A 20,076-nucleotide genomic window follows, 5' to 3' on the forward strand; every position below is an offset into this window, starting at 1 on the left:
CACATATAAATCCTGAAGGAAAACTTTCTTCTCTCTCTATTATTGACAATAATATTTCTTGATGACTATTCGTGCAATCCTCTCCACATAATGACAACCTTCTCACAAAAATCTTTCACGATATCATGGGTGGTACTGATGACACAGCCCAAACATGCCCTTATGAGTAACCCCAGTACTTGTATTCTATCTTTTAATGACGCTTTCCAATTGATATATTGAGGCTTCTGAACAACTCGTTACAGGCAGTTGTTAATTTTCTGTGGAGAACTTCATATATTATTAGTTCTCCGTATGCTGATTAAGGTTTTCTTCACTCGAAAGACATTGGAATAAGGTAGTTTTTATAGTAGAAATTTGAATAAAGCATAACAATATCCATGCCGACAACCAATACCGATGGAGAACAATAGTTCACGACATGTTTGCGTACACATTATATGGGATATATGTTAATTATTGAAGCTAGATATAAGGAATCAGGAAATATGTATTTCTTTAAGGAATTCCCAAATTTCCGCTGCTCCCCAGTAATGAGCATTATTATTGTTTTTATTGTTACCTGTAACATATGCGGAAGTTTAGCACAGTAGAATTGTTTATAACATTTTCACCAGTCACACGCATATTTTATACGGAAATATGAAACTCATGTATTATTCATTTAACTCAGTTGTGTAATGTGTTTCCCCATTAAGTCACTGTTACATATCTTCTTGCTGTGTTGTAAATGCATATTATGTAAGCAATAGTTGAGGACGCGGGAAACTACCCGATAAATCCTGTCATCATAATCACAATATTCTCCTAACTATAAAGTGATTTAACTACATGTGACAAGTGACTTCAGTCTAGGCCCCCTGTCATTAAACACCAAAACATTGGTGGAATTTCCGTGATGCTGTTTAGGAGAAATGGATAAAGTCAAAGTTGACCTGCTATCTCATTGTAGAACCATAGATTTTTCTTTTCACTCCTACAGACTTTTTTCTTAGTATTACAAGTATCTATCTCAGGAACAGCTACATATGTATTATTGGGGAGTTCCAACTGCCCACAAAATGAAAGTCAACACCCAGGACACTATTCTATATTGTCTGATATAATCACATATAACAATGACAGTAATCATTTGTTTTATGTACCGCTGTATCACGACATCGAATTTATTCAATATTATCATTTCCGTGATTTTTTATTCCGAGTTTACAGGGAAATAAAAAAAAAATAATATAATCCCGATGAATAATAAACACACATACTTTGTACCTAGTGGGACATAAAGCTATCTAACAGACACATTTGTATCTGGATACGGAAGTTAGATGGGTGTTATATTGAGAATCGACAGAAGTGAAAGCTTAATACCAGCGAAACTTCCAAACAGGACAGCCAATACATTGGAGGAGAATTTAAGGTAAATTATATAACTTAATATATAATTTGATATATAACTTAATATATAACTTAATATATAACTTAACTACTGATAAACCGATTCACCTCTCTTTATTTATGAGCATCATTTCATTAACAGAAGTCACGTGCCATAAACACATCGATATCACTATCTCAGCTAACGGAAGTTGGACTGACCATATAGGACAATACATTATCAGTAAAGCCTATAAAAACTTGGTCGGTTTAGGAATCTTAAATTTAGTACAGTATTGGCAGGAAATGTCTTCAAACAATATATTCTACTTTTATCAGACCTTTGTTAGAGTATGGCAATATTGTATGGGACAACATACAATGCCAATGTCAGATGCTTGAAAATATACAACTCGAAGCAGCTAGAATCGTGACAGGTGTTACCAAACTCACAATTCACGACCGGCTGGGACCTTCTTTAAGTACGAATGAAGAAACATAAAATTGTCCAATTCCATAAGATTGTTCATGGTCAGTGCCCTTTCTACCTAACCAATGCTCTACCTGCTCGTCATACTAATATACATTCCCATAATACCAGAAGTTGTCTAGCCATCTGCAGTTGATTAATGGAACGCAGTTCCAAATGACATAAAATATAATCCTTCAATAACTAACCTTAAACATTTCCTAAATACCGATGCTATTACTGTTCCCTCACACTACTATTACTGCAGAAGTAGACACGGCCAGATCCATCATGCACGACTTATGATGAATTACAGCTCCTTAAATAGTCACTTCTACACACGTAACTTAGTCGATAGTCCTATGTGTTCTTGTAATCAGTCTGCTGAAACTACCGAGCATTTCCTCCTCGATTGTCCCCAACTACTAAGCTAAGAATGCAATGTTTTCGGAGTCGTTCTCCAGATTATATTGTTAATACCTTAGTATATGGTAGTCTAGACAGCCCTGATGGATCTATTGTCATACATTATATGTTATCATGTAATCCTCGTTTGTTCCTGAAATCAAATGCCCTAAGCATCATCCCTTTTCAAACTTTTATAACACGTGAACTTGTCAGTACTGTTCTATAGCCTTTCTATAAACATAGGGAGACGGATTTACATAAGTACTAAGTGTTTGTTTCTGAATCCTTTCATGTCTTTTTTATAATGTCGGTAGAGTGTTTTACGATCTCGGGCACTAAATATGTCAGTACTTGTACGCTTCACATTGGTCATTAGTCTGATTAAGGTGACAGTGTAGTCATCGAAACGTCACACTCTTAAATATCATATTGGTTGTGTTATGTAACTTAAATATCATATTGGTTGTGTTATGTAACTTCTATAAAATGTACATATCATACTTAAGAAAATGACATCGCCAGGTATATTAAGACCGGTCGAAAAGAGGGACAATGTAAAAGGCCGATTAAAGCTGCATGTAATAAACGTTTAGAACGTACGAACATTCTGATTTCATAGATATAGTTGACAAGCTGTCGTGTATTGCTCCGTCTGTGATTTTATTTTAATTTCGTGATGTATTCTGATATACTTTTTGTTTTCACGAGATATTCCGATGATTGGTAATTATAAAAACAGGATGGCCTCCTTTGAGATGAAATCTACATCGGAAGATGGGCTGCAAAATGATAACAATTACCAGAGCCGAAGAGAACCGGAAGTGGCTCTAGAACAAAGCCTGAAATACGATCTACAGAAGCACTTCCAAAATCCCTTCAGTAACTGTGACAGCAGAAGAATTTGCAGACCTGGCGGGATATCGGTGAAACTGGTGGTGCTAGCCACCAAGTTGATCTTCATTATTGTCACAGTTATGTACGATTTAGATACATGTATATATATTTAATACAAAGACAGGAAACAATGCCTAATACGGTAAAAATATGTTAATTAATATGTAGTAAGTGCCATAAACACTATAGAATGATTTTCATTCAATCAATTACTTGTAAACTTTGTCACCCGTACCACATGGGTTTTTATTATAGAGAACATACTCAATAAAAGGAAATGTGGGGTAGGATTTAATTACACTTTAATTAGACTTATGAACAATAGTTAAATGTTCAATACAATACAATGACTTAACAATGGGATATTGTTGTGATTATGTTTTCGTTAATAAATCCAGATCATGACAAGGAAACATATCCTAATTGATAAGATTAGGAAACAGTTAAGGCTGGTGATGTCGTATATACTAAAAGGAAACATGATAATAAAATGTCCGGGTTTACGGAAATAAAAACATGCTACTGAATGTAATAATAGTGTAATTCAAAAATGTAATTTGTGAAAATTTTATCCATAGATATTTAGCACCCTCGTCAACATCTTTTTAATTCCCGTAGTAAACCCAGCAATTTCTTATTGTGTTTCCGTTCCCTTCCAGTAGTTTAGTACTTTATACTAATGATTAGTCGTAGCTACATGGATTTGGTTTATTTAAGTAGTTGATATAAAAAAATGTAGTGTATTTGCAGTTGGTTCAGTTTGGAAATAAGCGTGCTAGTATCGCCAAATACATTGATCGCAACAACTTGGCTCTGAAGCATTTGCTACTACAGGACTGGTCAATTCTTTACGAGACAATGCCATATCCTCCGGCCACTGGTCAGTATGCCCTGTATAGTATAGACGAGTTCATCGGACACATCAACCATACCGTTCACAAGGTCAGTCCTTAACTAAGAACCGGCAAAGTGACGTCATCGTAGGATAAACCAGTTTAATTTGACGTCAGTAGACTCATTGTTTGTGTGTTTAGTTAGATATCCAATTTACATTTGACGTCAGTAGACTCATTGTTTGTGTGTTTAGTTAGATATCCAATTTACATTTGACGTCAGTAGTGTCATTGTTTGTGTGTTTAGTTATATATCCACTTTACATTTGACGTCAGTAGTGTCATTGTTTGTGTGTTTAGTTAGATATCCACTTTATATTTGACGTCAGGTTAATTGTTTGTGTGTTTAGTTAGATATCCAATTTACATTTGACGTCAGTAGACTCATTGTTTGTGTGTTTAGTTAGATATCCAATTTACATTTGACGTCAGTAGTGTCATTGTTTGTGTGTTTAGTTATATATCCACTTTACATTTGACGTCAGTAGTGTCATTGTTTGTGTGTTTAGTTAGATATCCACTTTACATTTGACATCAGAAGGTTAATTGTTTGTGTTTCGTTATGTATCCACTTTACATTTGACGTCAGTAGACTCATTGTTTGTGTGTTTAGTTAGATATCCACTTTACATTTGATGTCAGTAGACTCATTGTTTGTGTGTTTAGTTAGATATCCACTTTACATTTGACATCAGTAGTGTCATTGTTTGTTTGTTTAGTTAGATATCCACTTTATATTTGACGTCAGAAGGGTCTTTGTTTGTGTTTCGTTATATATCCACTTTACATTTGACGTCAGAAGGTTAATTGTTTGTGTGTTTCGTTATATATCCACTTTACATTTGATGTCAGTAGTGTCATTGTTTGTGTGTTTAGTTAGATATCCACTTTACATTTGACATCAGTAGTGTCATTGTTTGTGTGTTTCGTTATATATCCACTTTACATTTGATGTCAGTAGTGTCATTGTGTGTGTGTTTAGTTAGATATCCACTTTATATTTGGTGTCAGTAGTGTCATTGTTTGCGTGTTTAGTTAGATATCCACTTTATATTTGGTGTCAGTAGACTCATTGTTTGTGTGTTTAGTTAGATATCCACTTTATATTTGGTGTCAGTAGGGTCATTGTTTGTGTGTTTAGTTAGATATCCACTTTACATTTGACATCAGAAGGTTAATTGTTTGTGTGTTTTATAGATATCCACTTTACATTTGACATCAGTAGTGTCATTGTTTGTGTGTTTAGTTAGATATCCACTTTACATTTGACGTCAGAAGGTTAATTGTTTGTGTGTTTTATAGATATCCACTTTACATTTGACATCAGTAGTGTCATTGTTTGTGTGTTTAGTTAGATATCCACTTTACATTTGACATCAGAAGGTTAATTGTTTGTGTGTTTTATAGATATCCACTTTACATTTGACATCAGTAGTGTCATTGTTTGTGTGTTTAGTTAGATATCCACTTTACATTTGATGTCAGTAGTGTCATTGTTTGTGTGTTTAGTTAGATATCCACTTTACATTTGACGTCAGTAGTGTCATTGTTTGTGTGTTTAGTTAGATATCCACTTTACATTTTATGTCAGTAGTTTCATTGTTTGTGTGTTTTATAGATATCCACTTTATATTTGGTGTCAGTAGTGTCATTGTTTGTGTGTTTAGTTATATATCCACTTTACATTTGACATCAGTAGTGTCATTGTTTGTGTGTTTAGTTAGATATCCACTTTATATTTGATGTCAGTAGTTTCATTGTTTGTGTGTTTAGTTAGATATCCACTTTACATTTGACGTCAGAAGGTTAATTGTTTGTGTGTTTAGTTAGATATCCACTTTACATTTGACGTCAGTAGTGTCATTGTTTGTGTGTTTAGTTAGATATCCACTTTACATTTTATGTCAGTAGTTTCATTGTTTGTGTGTTTTATAGATATCCACTTTATATTTGGTGTCAGTAGGGTCATTGTTTGTGTGTTTAGTTAGATATCCACTTTATATTTGACATCAGTAGTGTCATTGTTTGTGTGTTTAGTTAGATATCCACTTTACATTTGACATCAGTATTGTCATTGTTTGTGTGTTTAGTTAGATAACCACTTGATATTTGATGTCAGAAGTTTCATTGTTTGTGTGTTTTATAGATATCCACTTTATATTTGACGTCAGAAGGTTAATTGTTTGTGTGTTTCGTTATATATCCACTTTACATTTGATGTCAGTAGTTTCATTGTTTGTGTGTTTCGTTATATAACCACTTTATATTTGACGTCAGTAGTTTCATTGTTCGTGTGTTTAGTTAGATATCCACTTTACATTTGACATCAGTATTGTCATTGTTTGTGTGTTTAGTTAGATAACCACTTTATATTTGATGTCAGAAGTTTCGTTGTTTGTGTGTTTTATAGATATCCACTTTACATTTGACATCAGTAGTGTCATTGTTTGTGTGTTTAGTTAGATATCCACTTTACATTTGACGTCAGTAGGGTCTTTGTTTGTATGTTTTGTAGGTATCCAATTTACATTTGACATCAGTAGGGTCTTTGTTCGCCAGCAATAACGAAGATCATCCAGTCACTATATGTGTTGATTACTATGGCTTTGGGGTATACAACAAAACGACCAAAGATATTCTGCTTGACCAGACGAAAAGGAAAGGTGAGTTTACAATTATGGGATATGTAGATGTTGATATCATCATTAATTAATATCAGTTAATACAAGTAGACTGACTGTATGATATTGTGTTCCACAAACAATTTGAAGCCATCCGAGTTACAGTAAATTAAGCAGCAATCAGATATAAACAAGGAAAATGACCTCAAATTTAAGTCATATACTCACGATCATTACACGTGATGTGTGACATTATCATTTTGATCAGTTTGTAGTAATGTTGGCACCAACTCCAGTGACGATTTTAACTTGAACCCTAGTATTTCGGATTTGATGCGCGGCGACAACGGGGCGCTTGTCAGGTAGGTGAACAGTCACATAATCTAATAATGATAATAATGATAATAATGACATCTTTTATCTATCCAAGGCTCGATATCTAGACATGTCATATTTACAATATGGCCCTGCATCAATGCGTATTGATATCGCAGAAAAACCTACACGTGGGTGTTACATAAAAACATCTTTAGATACATATATATTAAACACAAGCAAACTTCTTACTCAGAAAGTAGGTACGAGGGCTGATTGACATGGTGTGAGCCTCATATTGAAGTATTTGAATTGCCGGACATATTGTATTATTTTTCAACATAATCCTCTTCAGTATCTATACACTTTTGCCAGCGGTGATTAAGTCACCGACTGCATGTATGACGTCATCATCGGACTGAAAGTGGGTGTCTGAAATAACTGTTTTCAATTTTGGAAATAGATGAACGTCTGATGGAGCGAGATCAGGTGCAAAGGCCGATGCACATTCAATTTAAAACCACAATCGTGAATGACAGCCATGGCAATGACAGACTCGTGAACAAGAGCATTGTCTTGATGGAATACACAACTTTAGTGAGCTTTCCGCGGCGCTTTGATTTAATGTTTTCCCGTAACTGCCTCAGAAGTGAAGCATAGTATGTGCAATTGATTGTTTGTCCCTTTTGGAGATAATCTATCAGCAGAATACCATATGATTCCCAGAAAACCGAGGTCACAACCTTCACAGCTGATTGAACAGTTTTTGCCTTCTTCGGCGGGTGAGAGCCAGGGTGCTTCTATTGTTTCGATTTTTGGATTGGCCTCTGTGGATGTTTCATCCATAGTGAGAAATCTCTGAAGAAAGTTGACATGATTTTCCTCAAAAAGGTTAAGATTAGCACACGATAATGTGCGCCTGGTGTACTTCTGATCAACTGGCAGAAGTCTTGTTACCCATCGGACCCAAAGGTTTCTCATTGCAAGATCCTCGGCCAAAATGGAATGTACTCTTTCCTGTGAAATGCCAACTCTACTGGCCCTATATCTTTCTGTGACTCGTCTGTCAGTCATAACAATATCATGAACTTTACTGACCATTTCTGGGGTTGCAACATTAACAGGCCTTCCAGGACGGGGGTCATCGTCAAGTCTCTGTCGGCCGTGCTTAAATTCCGCCACCCACCTTTTTCACTTAAGCATATGAAGGGGCATCTTTCCCTAGTGTTGCTACCATATCATTATGGATACTCTTAGATGTTAAACCCTTTTTTATCCGAATATTGGATCACTGCTCTTTCACCGATTTTGTCCATTTTACATAAGCCGCTTGTCTTGTTTACTTTAGAGTGCTAACTCGTCGATATAAACTAACCAAATGAGACTGGTCCGTGGATACACTGCCCTATATAGTCAGAGAATTGTAGGACTTAAAAAGAACATCATTGGGTACCTCCTTCAATACGAGGCTCACAACATATCAATCATTCCTCGTATATCAAAGAAAAAGAACAAAATTAGGGGTTTGAGAAAAAACCTTGAAGTTAAATTTGGTTCAAAGTTGCAACATTACAGACATTTCAAATATTTTCATTTAATAAAACAGACCAGGTGTGTACTAATGAACGCTTCAGATGATACGTTCTGGTAGTAGCAATATGAAACTTGTCGAGAACAGAAGACCTTATATTTCTAAAACGGACATCTCTTACATAAGTAAACATATCGAATGATATAGTACCCCCTGTAAAAATATGTAAGCAATAACCACTTTCCTAAAAATGAAGTAATCTTCTATGGGCACTTCATTGATCAAAAGAGTATTTTATAGCTAGTAAACACAACTCTAATATCAATTAAACCCTTGCTGTCTTTTTCTTAAGTTCTGATGTTTTATAAATACATGATTTATTACAAGTCTCACTCCAGTCTACAAAACATTAGATTTATAACTAGCCTCACTACAGTCTACAGAACAATAGATTTATAACTAGCCTCACTACAGTCTACAGAACAATAGATTTATAACTAGCCTCACTACAGTCTACAGAACAATAGATTTATAACTAGCCTCACTACAGTCTACAGAACAATAGATTTATAACTAGCCTCACTACAGTCTACAGAACAATAGATTTATAACTAGCCTCACTACAGTCTACAGAACAATAGATTTATAACTAGCCTCACTACAGTCTACAGAACAATAGATTTATAACTAGCCTCACTACAGTCTACAGAACAATAGATTTATAACTAGCCTCACTACAGTCTACAGAACAATAGATTTATTACTAGCCTCACTCAAGTCTACAAAACAATAGATTTATAACTAGCCTCACTACAGTCTACAGAACAATAGATTTATAACTAGCCTCACTACAGTCTACAGAACAATAGATTTATAACTAGCCTCACTCAAGTCTACAAAACATTAGATTTATAACTAGCCTCACTCATATAATCAATACTCACAGATAATCAATATTACCAGATAATCAATATTACCAGATAATCAATACTAACAGTTAATCAATACTAACAGATAATCAATACTAATAGATAATCAATATTACCAGATAATCAATACTAACAGATAATCAATACTAATAGATAATCAATATTACCAGATAATCAATACTTACAGGTAATCAATACTAACAGATAATCAATACTAACAGATAGTCAATACTTACAGGTAATCAATATTACCAGATAATCAATACTAACAGATAATCAATACTTACAGATAATCAATATTACCAGATAATCAATACTAACAGATAATCAATACTTACAGATAATCAATACTCACAAGTGATCAATACTTACAGATAATCACTATTCACAGAGAATCAATACTTACAGATAATCATTACTCACAAATAGATTTACCCTTACCTTTTTAATTGGTATAAATTCTTGTTTTCCAAACCCAGACTTATTCGAGTAGAAGTTGAATTCATCGTTGATTCCGTCCATATAGACATGGAGAATACAGAAACCAGTCCAATGTGCTTCCGTATTGAAGGAAAAGTACGTCCATTGATGTATATATATATATAGACCATTAATTTTATTTTATTTTATTGTTTAATAGAAAGGAAAATTTAGATGGAATGAAGGTAGAGCTTTTATGCGTGTGACAAATTTAGGTTTTATATGAAGTATTTTAACCACTAAAGCTTAATAATCTTCATCTTGTAATTGAGTAGGATTCAAGCTATATAAATCTTTCTTAAAACAGCTTTACTGCTTAAATCCTTTAGGTTAAGAGAACCCATTAGTAAAATAATTTCCGTTGAATTATTTTTCATTTATTAATTTTTTTTTTATTTCCTACATTACAGATATTATTTGATAACTCCGATATAAATGGCCAGATTCCAGTCCAGTTACAGTCAGACGTACGGGAAATGGTGTGCACGCTTAACGGGACCACGTCAAGTCGGAGTAAATACAGATTAGAAAATCCTTATGTTATAAATCTAGGGCAAGATACGAACAAAACGTCTATATTTGCATGGAGACTCTTGAAAAGTACAAGGACCATGTGTTCCGAGAGTGTATGCGTCTTCTGATTCATACACGACACCCATCTTACATAATTCGGACTAAATCAAGGAATCACATGAGAACTTGGGTGGTGACAACGGAACTATTAGACATATCAATAAACACTGAACACGTCTGCCTTCATATCACACAAGAGAATAAACTATTTCTGTTTGAGATAATATTTTCGGTCATGAAACTTCTCCATGGTTGAAATCAACATGTATCTATCAAAAGCCTGTGTTGTAACGGATATAGTGATAATGGGAACAAGGGTAATCGAATCAACTGGGACATAAACACACCGTAGGTAGGACAAACAGGGAATTACTATAAAGAAATGGACAATTAACCATCGCGAATTTAAAATCATAAGCTGTCCCTGCTGTTTACGCTGTAAGTTAAGATCGAGGTTAACAGCTTGTGTTGACTAGATCTATGTTAACAGCTGATGTTGACTAGATCGAGGTTAGCAGCTGATGTTGGCTAGATCGAGGTTAGCAGCTGATGTTGACTAGATAGAGGTTAGCAGCTGATGTTGACTAGATCGAGGTTAGCAGCTGATGTTGACTAGATCAAGGTCATCAGCTGATGTTGACTAGATCGAGGTTAGCAGCTGATGTTGACTAGATCAAGGTTAGCAGCTGATGTTGACTAGATCAAGGTCATCAGCTGATGTTGGCTAGATCGAGGTTAGCAGTTGATGTTGGCTAGATCGAGGTTAGCAGCTGATGTTGACTAGATCAAGGTCATCAGCTGATGTTGACTAGATCGAGGTTAGCAGCTGATGTTGACTAAATCGAGGTTAGCAGCTGATGTTGACTAGATCTAGCTTAACAGCTGATGTTGGCTAGATCGAGGTTAGCAGCTGATGTTGACTAAATCGAGGTTAACAGCTGATGTTGGCTAGATCTAGGTTAACAGTTGATGTTGACTAGATTTACAATATAGGTCGGTAGCTGATGTTGACTAGATCGAGGTTAACAGCTGATGTTGACTAGATCTAGCTTAACAGCTGATGTTGGCTAGATCGAGGTTAGCAGCTGATGTTGACTAGATCGAGGTTAGCAGCTGATGTTGACTAGATCTAGCTTAACAGCTGATGTTGGCTAGATCGAGATTAGCAGCTGATGTTGACTAAATCGAGGTTAACAGCTGATGTTGGCTAGATCTAGGTTAACAGTTGATGTTGACTAGATTTACAATATAGGTCGGTAGCTGATGTTGACTAGATCGAGGTTAGCATTTGATGTTGACTAGATCGAGGTTAGCATTTGATGTTGGCTAGATCGAGGTTAGCAGCTGATGTTGACTAGATCGAGGTTAGCAGCTGATGTTGACTAAATCGAGGTTAGCAGCTGATGTTGACTAGATCTAGCTTAACAGCTGATGTTGACTAGATCGAGATTAGCAGCTGATGTTGACTAAATCGAGGTTAACAGCTGATGTTGGCTAGATCTAGGTTAACAGTTGATGTTGACTAGATTTACAATATAGGTCGGTAGCTAATGTTGACTAGATCGAGGTTAGCATTTGATGTTGACTAGATCGAGGTTAGCATTTGATGTTGGCTAGATCGAGGTTAGCAGCTGATGTTGGCTAGATCGAGGTTAGCAGCTGATGTTGACTAGATCGAGGTTAGCATTTGATGTTGACTAGATCGAGGTAAGCATTTGATGTTGGCTAGATCGAGGTTAGCAGCTGATGTTGGCTAGATCTAGCTTAACAGCTGATGTTGACTAGATTGAGGTTAACAGATGATGTTGACTAGATCGAGGTTAGCATTTTATGTTGGCTAGACCGAGGTTAGCAGCTGATGTTGGCTATATCTAGTTTAACAGCTGATGTTGATTAGATCGAAGTTAGCAGCTGATGTTGGCTAGATCGAAGTTAACAGCTGGTGTTGACTAGATCGAGGTTAACAGCTGATGTTGACTAGATCGAGGCTAGCAGCTGATGTTGACTTGATAGAGGTTAGCAGCTGATGTTGACTAGATCGAGGTTAGCAGCTGATGTTGACTAGATCTAGGTTAACAGCTGATGTTGACTAGATCGCAGTTAGCAGCTGATGTTGACTAGATCGAGGTTAACAGCTAATGTTGACTAGATTGAGGTTAACAGTTGATGTTAGCTAGATCGAGGTTAGCAGCTGGTGTTGGCTAGATCGAGGTTAGCAGCTGGTGTTGGCTAGATCGAGGTTAGCAGCTGAAGTTGACTAGATCGAGGTTAACAGCTGATGTTGGCTAGATCGAGGTTAGCAGCTGATGTTGAGTGATGTCCTTGATTTCAGCTTCTACAAGATATATTCTATTGACATGATCATAAATGTTTTGTTCTTTAAAGATAAAACATCGTTAATATACCTATAGGTAAAATGAAAGGTATAACAAGGTCTCTGTTAATTGTTCTGATAAGCTCTTTAATATAATCAGTCTGGTATGAAAACTAAGATCAGGTCAGCCAACATAGGAGTACAGTTTGTTCCCATGGGTAAACCAATAGTCTGTTGGAATATCTATTCACCAAACTCATGGAAATCCCTATGGGCAATAGTCGTGTGTTTAACGAAATATTTATACTTTCCTGTTGTAGGTGAGACAAGTGTGTTTGTACTGGCCAGTATCACCATCCTGCTCACTGGTTTCAGCCTCGTGCTGTACTCGCGCTCCGTGTTCAAGTCGGTACATCTGTGTTGTGTAAGTATAGATTGTGTATCTTCAGCCCGTTAGTGACCCATAAAGACATATCTAACAATGTTAAGTAATTTTACGTGGGGAGATTGTGGAAATCAATATCTTTACACTGCTCTTTCTGATAGACTTCTTATTGGATTCCCCAGATCTTTTATACCCCCCCCCCCCCCCCCCCCCCCACCACCACCACCACCACCACCACCACCACCACCACCACCGCTCTATTCAATATTAACATTATATATTTGATATATACTTTAGTCCGGGGACTATAATTACTAAATAGTAACAAGCTTTTTATGGGGATTTGAACGGTATTTTCATTGCATTTATGGCGGTATGAACGCAATGGGATACAGACATATTCTATATAGCGCGTTAGCGCGCTATATAGAATATGTCTGTATCCCATTGCGTAGCGCTATATAGAATATGTCTGTATCCCATTGCGTAGCGCTATATAGAATATGTCTGTACCCAATTGCGTAGCGCTAAATAGAATATGTCTGCATCCCATTGCGTTTATACCACCGTAAACGCAATAAAAAACACTGTTCAATACATATCTTTACATCAAGCAATTTGTTGAAATGTCGTGCGAAGAAAATAAAGGCCGTGATGTGTTGCGACGTTGGTAACTACGGCAGTCGCGGTTGCTAAGGTAATATAGTTCTAATCTACGCAAAGACACCAGTATTGTTTAAAAAATTCAAAAAAAAAAAAAAAAAAAAAATCAACATTTTTGTTTAATACATTTTACGTTTTCAATTCATTAATATATTTTTTCGTTTTCAATTCATTAATATATTCACAATCCATAATTTCCGTCTAGCATTAACTATGCTTGTCAAGCACAGCAGGTATTGAGACATTTAGTAGTGACATGGTCGATTATTCTACAGGACCTTGTACGCTTCAGTCATTTTTTGTTAGTTTACCTCATGGAGAAGTTAAATATTCACTCATTTCCGCAATCTTCGGTTTAGTTTTTGACAAATCACTCACTTGGCATTAGCTTTTTGAACCAGGATCATCGAGTAACAGGAAAAAACGCTAAAATTGTGTAGATCAGTCCATTGAAACTGGTGCCGTCTAGTTGACGTTCCGGTAACGTCAAAAAGAGACGACGTCATGATTATGTTACCGATTCCAGCGCTTATCAATCCGCTGAGCCTTTTTTCACTGTTTTACGCTAATTGTAAAGCAGTCAGAGGTTACTAAGCTGAAGAAAGGAGAAATGTAAATTTATTTTTATATATTTATAGAAAACGGGAAAATACATGCGGGCAAAACTTGGCACTCCCTTATCGCTGTCCGATCAGTTGGAGATCGTTAACACAAAGGAAATTATAACCATGGTCGGTGACGTCATCCTCTTGATCGCTCTCCTCCTCTTCATCGCACTCAGCTCAACCGTAAGCTCCTTACTTACTATTTATAGCTTTTACCTATACCATGGCTAACTAACAGATAATCAGCGCAATAGTTATACAGGAAACCCATTAATACTGATAGCTGAGTTACACGGATTTGACCCAGGTTTTTATGGCGAGTGTCGGCGATGAAGTAGAAGACGTGTTCCCTTCAGGAACACATGGTCTTACTGTGTATAACCGTAAACCAAAAATTGAAAGTTTTTGCTAAGATGTGCATTATTGTATGCATTAATACAATATGCAGCTACTACTCCATTCGAACCCATTATAGTTGTGATCTATATGTGATTCTTAGACCCTCTGTATTAGACACATTCTGGAGTAACATGGGGGTCAAAGTTGACACATGTTGCGTAGTACCAGCTGAACATGAATCCTTATAAAGGATGCTGGGAAATTGGCTGATAATATTGACGCATTGAGAGATCGAGAAGGTATGCAATGAGGTGTACAGCTGTTTGCTTTACTAAACACGCTGTATATCCAATTATCAAACCCGAACTTATAAAGTCATTTTTTGTTCGTCCTGGATAAACATTCCATTCATAACGACAATGACGCTTTCGGGCATATGTATAAATGACAAGAGAAATGTAGTCAGGCAGATGTTAATAATCCATTATCTTGATTCATCGTTGTGTGAGCTGTGATTGCTACCTGACAGCTTGTTTTCACTACTTGTTCACATATCTTTTAGGAAAATTGGGTGTCTACGGATCACATATATAATAGGTTTATATCTACAGACGGTGTAAATGCATAAAATAATCCAAATGTTTGTTATACCTCTCTGTATGTAGTCTGTGCGCCACCTTCCTGATACCAATATCCGGTGTACAGGTATACATACCCTTTTACTTTTTAAAGGGTCTCCATGCAAACTTAGCTTTTGGCCGTATTTTCCCTTATTTTATCGAGTTTTAATTATAGACTTGAATCAATGAAGACATTCAATGTAGACATTCAATGTTGCTATCTTTTCGGACAAGTATGCGCTTATTTACTTCAGGTGATGCAGTCGCCGGCCTTCTGGTATGACATATGTAGTGTCCTGTTTGCCACTGGCTTCATCCTCGTATGTTTCGGAGCCGTCCACTTCCTCTCATTTAGCAAGGGTTTCCATGTGAGTACCTCTTACTGCACTGACAAACTGAATGCATGATAATAAGCATTGCTTAGAGTAACCCTAAGGTGAATGTTTAAAAAAAGACTTACCTGTATCAATGGTAGGTATCACTAAGAGTTTTAATAATCATAGTATTTTATTAATCTGGGTAATGAGAAAGGAAGTGTAAAATGTACCGCAGACATTCCTTCATTATTATGAGATTTCCAATAGAAAATACCGGAATGTATGTTCTTAAATGTAAAATTGTTATTCATTGTATGTTAGGGTATTAACGTCTTCACAAATACTAAAAAGTAAAGGAAATTAATCAATTTGGGAGCGGAACCAATGAAAGTTTATGCCATTGTTCAATGATTGACAGAAATATTATTTAAAGTAAACAATGATTCGCATGTCAATCATGTATGACTATGTTACAGATATTGTTTGACGTGATGGGGAAATCCGTGCTGCCAGTGTTACGGTTCTTAGCTTGTGCCGCAATACTGTACGTAAGCTTTGCTCTGTGTGGCTGGATCGTGTTGGGACCTTATCATATTAAGGTGCTTAGAAATAATTGTAGTGTTTCCTTTATACAATTGCTCTACAAAATTTAATGTCCCCGAAACAACCAGGGCCTTACACCATTAGCTAGGGTCTTATAAGGACGGGCTTAAGGAGACACACCAATAGCTATAGTTTTATAAGGACGAGCTCAACGAGACACTATAATAGCTATAGTCTTATAAGGACGAGTTCAAGGAGACACTAACAGCTATAGTCTTATAATGACGGGCTCAAGGAGACACTAACAGCTATAGTCTTATAATGACGGGCTTAAGGAGACACTAACAGCTATAGTCTTATAAGGACGGGCTCTAGGAGACACAGACAGCTATAGTCTTATAAGGACGGGCTCAAGGAGACACTAACATCTACATTTCTTATAAAGACGGGCTCAAGGAGACACTAACAGCTTTAGTCTTATAATGACGGGCTCAAGGAGACACTAACAGCTATAGTCTTATAATGACGGGCTCAAGGAGACACTAACAGCTATAGTCTTATAAGGACGGGCTCAAGGAGACACTAACAGCTATAGTCTTATAAGGACGGGCTCAGGGAGACACTAACATCTACATTTCTTATGAAGATGGTCTCAATGAGACACCAATAGCTAGGGTCTTATAAAGACGGACTCTGTTTCTGTGTTGTCCACCTTTAGTTTTGGTGTCATCTTAGTTCCTATGTTGTTTACCTTTGGTTTTGGTGTCTCCTCAAATCCTGTGTTGTCCACCTTTAGTTTTGGTGTCACCTAAAATCCTGTGTTGTCCACCTTTAGTTTTGGTGTCACCTCAAATCCTGTGTTGTCCACCTTTAGTTTTGGTGTCACCTCAAATCCTGTGTTGTCCACCTTTAGTTTTGGTGTCACCTCAAATCCTTAGTTGTCTACCTTTAGTTTTGATGTCAACTCAAATCTTTAGTTGTCTACCATTAGGTTCGGTTTCTCCTAAGTTCCTGTTGTTCACCATTATGTTTCGTATCTCCTGAATTTCTGTGTTGTCTACCTTAATTTTCCTGTTCTCCCAGTTCCCGTATTGTTCATCTTTAGTTTTGGGGTCTACTGAGTTCCTGTGTTGTCTACCTTTAATTTTTGTGTCTCCTATATTGTTTACCTGATATATTTTGTGTATTCTCAGTACCTGTATGGTCTACCTGGTATCTTTGGTGTCTCCTCAGTACCTGTATGACCTACCTGGTATCTTTGGTGTCTCCACAGTACCTGTATGGTCTACTTGGTATGTTTGGTGTCTCCTCAGTACCTGTATGGTCGGTTTTCTGATCGTGCAAACCAGTTTCTTGCTATCGTTTTCTTGATTTTATTGAAATGAAGACACAATTTTGACATTGCTCTTTTTTCTGTTTTGCATTTTGGAGAGTAATTGAAAAAATATATAATTATAAACTAATCTTTAAAAGGTTTTCAATCAGATTTTCACAACAAATCTTTACGAACAAAACTAATAATGTTCACAATGTGTTTTAGTTCACCTCAATCTACAGTACGTTTCGGTGTCTATTTGGTCTGATCGCTGGAGACGAGATCTACGTGACACTGGCCGCTATCGACGATCAGTTTTCTTTTCCTTGGTGGTTCTGTGCCGTCTTCGTCACCCTGTACACTACCATATTCACCATCGTGGCCGTCAACATCCTCATCGCCATTTTTACTGCCGCCTACGAAAGCATCAAGGTAAACACGCTTAAATGTAGCTGATATCCTCTGTCGTTTACTTTTCATCATAAAAACAGAAACAAATGTTTATTTGTTAATTTTGGTTGACACAGAATTATGTATAAGTTGTCGTGTTTCAGAACCAGACCGTCAGGAACCAGGTAAAGAGTACCTTGATCGGATTCATGGACGACTGATGCCTTTTGACCGGCATATACCTACATGGAGTCACAGATCCTCGGAGTAGTAGGGACATGGGCACATGCGTCATTAGGTGTAAGGAAACAAACTGTCACAAGGGTGAAGGACATAGACTCGCACGTTACTAGGGTGAAGGACATAGACTCGCACGTTACTAGGTTCAAGGACACAGACTCGCACGTTACTAGGGTGAAGGACATAGACTCACACGTTACTAGGTTCAAGGACACAGACTCGCACGTTACTAGGTTAAAGGACACACTGAAACATTATTTTTACTTATTTTACGTATTCGTGTATTATGTATGATTTAATTATATAGGCGAGTGCTATATAATGTGTGCACAATATTGATTTTTGTCTGTGAAGCTTGCATGTTAAATTTTATATACATTATTACTATGTATATGAAATTATATGAGTACTACGGTCGTTTATGATAGGTTATGAGTACTTTAACTGGTGTCGCAGACATCCAACAGCACATCCCACCAGGTCACATTATGCTGACAACAGACAAACCTTTCATCCTATATATACCCCAAATGCCGTTAAGCAGGATCAGAATTATGCCGTGGACAGAACCTAAAGCCTTCCTTACCAAAAGTGAGGCAGTGTCAAGGAAGACATTAGGACGAAGAAAATTGTTCAGGAAGAAGAGAAAAAATAAAATCCCAAAATTGGTTGAGTCGTATTACCTTGCAAAGGGGGCAACAGTTGCAATTCTTACGCCGTGGCAAACCTCTATAAACAAAACGTAATTAATTGTTGCTCTGGGCGTACAAGTCAAGTCTTAAACCAACTCATAGTTCATTTACTGAAGTTGTATATTCACTAGCTGATCCTGTCAATTGATTATTGCTCAAAATGGAGCTTTTTCATTATTTAAGTGTTCACTTTGGTCATCTTGCAATAATAACCTTGTTAACTATTTTCTTAAACTAAGAATTCTTGTTGAATAATGTTTTATCTGGGTGAAGGTCTCTGTTATAAATGTGTGTATAACTTATGAAATGAATACCCTTCAATATTATAGTAAAAAGGAGAATTACTATCTATTTCGGTGAAAACACACAGTACCCTCAATTTATATACATTATGTAAATAAAGTAATCCTGTCGAATATGACTTAAGTTATTATATTGTGTGGAAGTTGTAATGCAATACAAGAAAGTATATGTACATGAGTGACAGAAACTTATTTTTGAACGTCAAATGAAATAGGGAAGACGGGAAAAAACAAAAGAAAAATATACAGTGTGGAACAATGGAGCATGCGGCTGTATAATGAAAAGAAACTTGGTTGTGTATTGTATATGTATGAATTGAATGTATAAAATAAAGTTTATATTAAACTTGGTTGTCGTCGTCGTCATCATCGTCATCATCACCATCATCATCATCATCATCATCATTCATCATCATCATCATCATCATCAACATCACTCATAAATTTCTAACCCGAAAAAAGGATAGAACGTCAGACCTACGTTAGAGCACTGCAGTTTGTAAGTGTAATTCCCACTGTGAACACTGATATGCTAATATAATGAGGAGCCCTGCTGATCTGTGGCACCATAAAAACGACAGAACATCATGATGAAATATAAAGAGGGGATACATCAACATTATGTGATCAAAAGAAACGTGACAAGAATTCGTTGTACTTTTTTTATTTTCATGGTTAGACAATGTTTTCATTCTTCCATGATATAATATCTATCTTAAACAAACACTCTAAGAAAGGTAATATCATTCACAACAAAAATAGATATTTTCATTGAAAATTTTTTATCGAATTTCCATACTGACATAAAAATGCTACCCCCCTCCCTCCCTCCCCCCCCCCCCCCCCCCCCCCCCTCTAACCCTC

At 36.4% G+C, this 20,076-nt stretch overlaps 1 protein-coding gene across 1 annotated transcript; it reads left to right on the forward strand.

Annotated features, from left to right (window-relative positions):
* Positions 1 to 1,354: 1,354 nt before the first annotated feature.
* On the forward strand, positions 1,355 to 19,558 carry LOC117331382 (mucolipin-2-like). Its single transcript, XM_033890081.1, has 12 exons — positions 1,355 to 1,417; positions 2,991 to 4,087; positions 6,554 to 6,701; positions 6,928 to 7,021; positions 9,914 to 10,010; positions 10,325 to 10,427; positions 13,122 to 13,225; positions 14,488 to 14,637; positions 15,668 to 15,781; positions 16,207 to 16,329; positions 17,814 to 18,020; positions 18,143 to 19,558. Exons 2-12 carry the CDS (start codon positions 4,004 to 4,006, stop codon positions 18,197 to 18,199), a joined length of 1,281 nt encoding a protein of 426 aa, XP_033745972.1. The 5' UTR covers positions 1,355 to 1,417; positions 2,991 to 4,003; the 3' UTR covers positions 18,200 to 19,558.
* Positions 19,559 to 20,076: the final 518 nt, after the last annotated feature.

The sequence above is a fragment of the Pecten maximus genome, chromosome 7 (genome assembly GCF_902652985.1).
Source record: "Pecten maximus chromosome 7, xPecMax1.1, whole genome shotgun sequence".
Taxonomy (NCBI): domain Eukaryota; kingdom Metazoa; phylum Mollusca; class Bivalvia; order Pectinida; family Pectinidae; genus Pecten; species Pecten maximus.